This window comes from Limulus polyphemus, unplaced genomic scaffold (genome assembly GCF_000517525.1).
Source record: "Limulus polyphemus unplaced genomic scaffold, Limulus_polyphemus-2.1.2 Scaffold9523, whole genome shotgun sequence".
NCBI lineage: Eukaryota > Metazoa > Arthropoda > Merostomata > Xiphosura > Limulidae > Limulus > Limulus polyphemus.
Window position 1 is genome coordinate 22726 of NW_013675133.1, and position 4181 is coordinate 26906.

Here is a 4181-nt window from a genome sequence, read left to right on the forward strand (position 1 = left end):
TAATCTTAAAATGCAAATTACTTTGCATGTTGGACAGGCAACATGCAAAAAGAAAAGAAAATGCCATGAGAAAACCATTGTTTAACAAACCTTAAGACTTAATAAAATAATCTGATATTTTGCATATGAAAGCATTGTAATGTTTGCAGATAACCTGCCAAATTTCGTTAACATACACTTACTAGTTTAAAAGTTATAGCATGAAAACTATAACAAGCACAAAATGATTACGATGTCAGTTTCAGCGACCAAGCATATGCTGAAAGAGTTAAATTATACTCTTAGTTTAAAACATTCAATCAATAACATTAAGAATACTAAAAAGAAGGATCAAACATTGCCTAGTTGTTATTGTGCCTGGAATATGATTTTATGAATTCATGATTTTGCATCCCATTGCCATAGAAACTTTGGGGGTTTTGAGTGTATTATCAAAGTGATGCCAAACCCTACTATGCAGTTAGACAAGAGTAGTCTAAGCATTGACAGTGGGGGTTGTTGACTAGAAGCCTTCTCCCTAGTTTGTCAGTTCAAAATCAGGGATAGCTGTTCTATTCTAGGAACTTGTGTATGAAAGCAAAGAGGAATTTACAATAATATGTCAACCACACTATATCTACCATATCCAGCACTTTTAAGGCCCCTTACTCAATATTAGGGCCCATCAGACTAGTCAGGAATAACAGACACAGTGGTGGTCTAGGTGTTTTCTTGTAATTAGTTTTCATGAACAACAAATGTTATGATGTGAAGTAGATTACGTATGTTCAAATAACCCTTGTGTGCATAGTAAAGCTGGACAATTAACTCAGTTTGTTGATATAATAAATTACCTGTGAGATTTAAGGACGTTGATTAATGTCAGTTAAAACAATAGATTAATCAAAATTACAATTAAATTGATGAACGTCATGGAAATAATCAAATAATTTAAATATTGTCATTATCAATATGAGTTCTCATTCTTATTTCATTTAATTCAAGGCTGTTAAATTTAATCAAAATCAATGTTCCTGATTAGTACTATTTCTAATTATTCCAACTATTTAAGTCTCATGTGAGAATAAGTGATTAGTTAAAAATAATCAATTATTGAGCCCAGCAATTAATCTATCGTGAATATCCACTAATTTCCAAACTCTTAGTAAATAATGTGTGAAAATTTTAAATGAAATACTTACCCAGTTGTATGACCAGACAGTAAGAACATGAAGAAACTTTTATGAATATATTAGAATTTCCAAAAAAAAGAAAATAACTTCTAATTTCTAAAATAATTGTTGTAACTTTTCAACTTATTCACAATCCACAATTTAGAACACCAGTATTAGTTTGTAGTTCACTAATGCACTACCAAGCTTTACACCTGTAGTGTCATAAATCACACCTCAGAAATCATTAGAAAAATCATTTTACATGAGTTATCAATAGTAGATAGTATGGTTGTAAGTGACAATTTGTTCTTATGGTCTTCAGGGTGGGCTTACCATTTAAAGTATCATGAATAAGATGGTGTGGGAGAAGACAACTGTCTAACATATACTAAACAGTTTTCCTAATCTAGGTTTGATAGTTTCATTATGAACATTTATTGATTAAATTTATCCTGTTTTGGCTAAATACTGATGTTAATGTTTTTTTATAGAACAATTTTTGTCATTTTGTTATCTTTATTTATTTACATGCATTTATGTATATTCTATTGGTAATATTTGCTTTACAGAGTTTCGAATTCTGTATATGCCAAAATTTATGTTTGTATTAAATACTCCAATGTGATAATTTTTTATACACTTGTTTTACTTCATTGTTTTAGAAGTGTGTCCATTATTCCTGAGGAATCCGAGGACATGTGGCATGCATATAATCTTGTAGCAGAAGGAGACAGCCTCAGAGCCTCAACCATTAGGTAACTATTTCTATTGAGTTTGATATTGTTGGTATAGAGAATGTATATAATCTTGTAGCAGGAGGAGACAGTCTAAGAGACTTGACCATTAGGTAACTCTTGTTATTGAACATTTGATATTGTTGGTGCAGATAATGTATATAATCTTGTAGCAAGAGGACACACTCTTGCTGTCTCAACTGTTAGTTAACTTTTGCTATTCAAAGTTAGATACTGTTAATGTATAAAACGCACGTAATCTTGTACCATCTCAGAGCCTCAACCATTACATACCTCTTGCTATTCAAAGCTTGATATGGTTGGTATATAAAATATGTATAATCTTGTACAAAAGGAGACAATTCTAAAGCCTCAATGATTAAGAAACTCACAATTGATAGTTTGATATTGTTGATATACAGAATGGAGTGAATATTTATTTTTAGCTAATTATTATTATTTTTTAATGAAAACATTTTTTTCTGCCAGTACTTGTACACATTTCTATACTTACAGAACAACTTGGACACATTTCTACAGTTACAAATGTGCGTACTTCTTAATCTTTATGTAAATATATTTCCTTTTTTTTTAACAAAGATAACACGTAAACAAAATATGCTTTAAAGGAATATACTTAATGTAGTATAGCTATCTGTTAAAAGCCATTATAATTTATTTATAGTTACGTTCTGTAAAGCAGTAGCTGATTTTTAATAAAGTTGAATATATCCCTACTCACACACACACACACACACACACACAACACAAAATTTCATGCTGTAAGGAATTGTGACAGTAAAAATAAGTTAAGATTTTTAAACCTGTCAGATGTCCATTTCCTAGTTAGGTTATTAATGAGTTGGAAACCTAAAAAATCTTATATTTTGGTGTATTGCATAATCTTTTAACATTTTCACCATTGTTCATTCTATTATCTGTTTACTTATGTTTATATGTATAACAGCTTTCATGTATGTAATTTATGATATTACAGAAAGGTGACAACAGAATCCTCAACGGGTAGTGTGGGCAGCAACCGTGTTCGAACAACACTTACCGTTAGAGTAGAAAATGTAGACTTTGACACCCAAGCATGTGTTTTACGGGTAAAAGGCAGAAACATACAAGAAAACCAGTATGTTAAGGTATAATAGATAAACATTAGTAGAAAATGTAGACTTTGACACCCAAGCATGTGTTTTACGGGTAAAAGGCAGAAACATACAAGAAAACCAGTATGTTAAGGTATAATAGATAAACATTAAATGGGATTCTTATCTATTATGATGATCTAGCCAGGTTATTGTTCAAGAAAACCAGTATGTTAATGTATAGTAGGTAAATGTTAAATGGGATTCTTATTTGTTATGATTATGTAGACCAGTTCTTGTATGTGCATACCTGTGTGTTAAGGTATAGTAGGTAAATGGGATTCTTATTTGTTATGATTATGTAGACCAGTTCTTGGATGTGCATACCTGTGTGTTAAGGTATAGTAGGTAAATGTTAAATGGGATTCTTATTTGTTATGATTATGTAGACCAGTTCTTGTATGTGCATACCTGTGTGTTAAGGTATAGTAGGTAAATGGGATTCTTATTTATTAAGAGCTAGATCAGTTATTGTTTAAGGAAATTAGTATTTCTTAGATGATACCTCATACAGGATATTAACAAATAGTTTGATCCCTTGCACGCCTGCCTTTGAGATTTCCATGCCACTAGACTTGCACTAACTCCCACCTAAAAATCATGTATTTAACATGAAATGCACTAGTGCATGATGGTATCATTATGAGACAATATCCATCTACCAGTGGGAAGGTGACACACCTCTTTGTGCTGTAACTCCCCTTAAGCACTTACACTCAAAAACTTCATTCTTTTCATCAGCATTGTCTTAATTCTCTCAAGATGGGCTTGGTCAATTTGACCAACCATGTGACCTTTTTGTACTCATTTAAAGTTTTTACAGATTTTAATACTTATAACTATCAATATAGTTCGTATATCATCATGAAATTTGGCAGTCTTTCAGTTAACATTACAAGTCTTTCACACAAAAAATCATATTTTTCAGTGAAGTATTTTTAATAAAATAAATAAAGATTTGTCCATGAATATATTGAGTATTTGTTTTGAATAGTCATATGCAAAGTAATTTTCATGTTCAAATTAAAAATACTTTTCCTCATCTCAAAAATCTCAAATTTCCTTTATGTAATCCCTAAAACCTCCTAAATGCATTTCAAATGTGTTTTATTTTTCAGTAAAACTTTATAGTTTATCTG

At 30.7% G+C, this 4181-nt stretch overlaps 1 protein-coding gene across 1 annotated transcript in view; it reads left to right on the top strand.

The window, feature by feature from the left end:
* Positions 1-3042, top strand: part of LOC106475965 (protein pelota homolog) — a 10899-nt gene extending 7857 nt beyond the window's left edge. The window contains exons 2-3 of the mRNA XM_013936640.2: positions 1817-1909; positions 2886-3042. Of these exons, the coding sequence (XP_013792094.2) occupies positions 1817-1909; positions 2886-3042 (250 nt within the window). The remainder of the gene's footprint in view (positions 1-1816; positions 1910-2885) is intronic.
* Positions 3043-4181: the final 1139 nt, after the last annotated feature.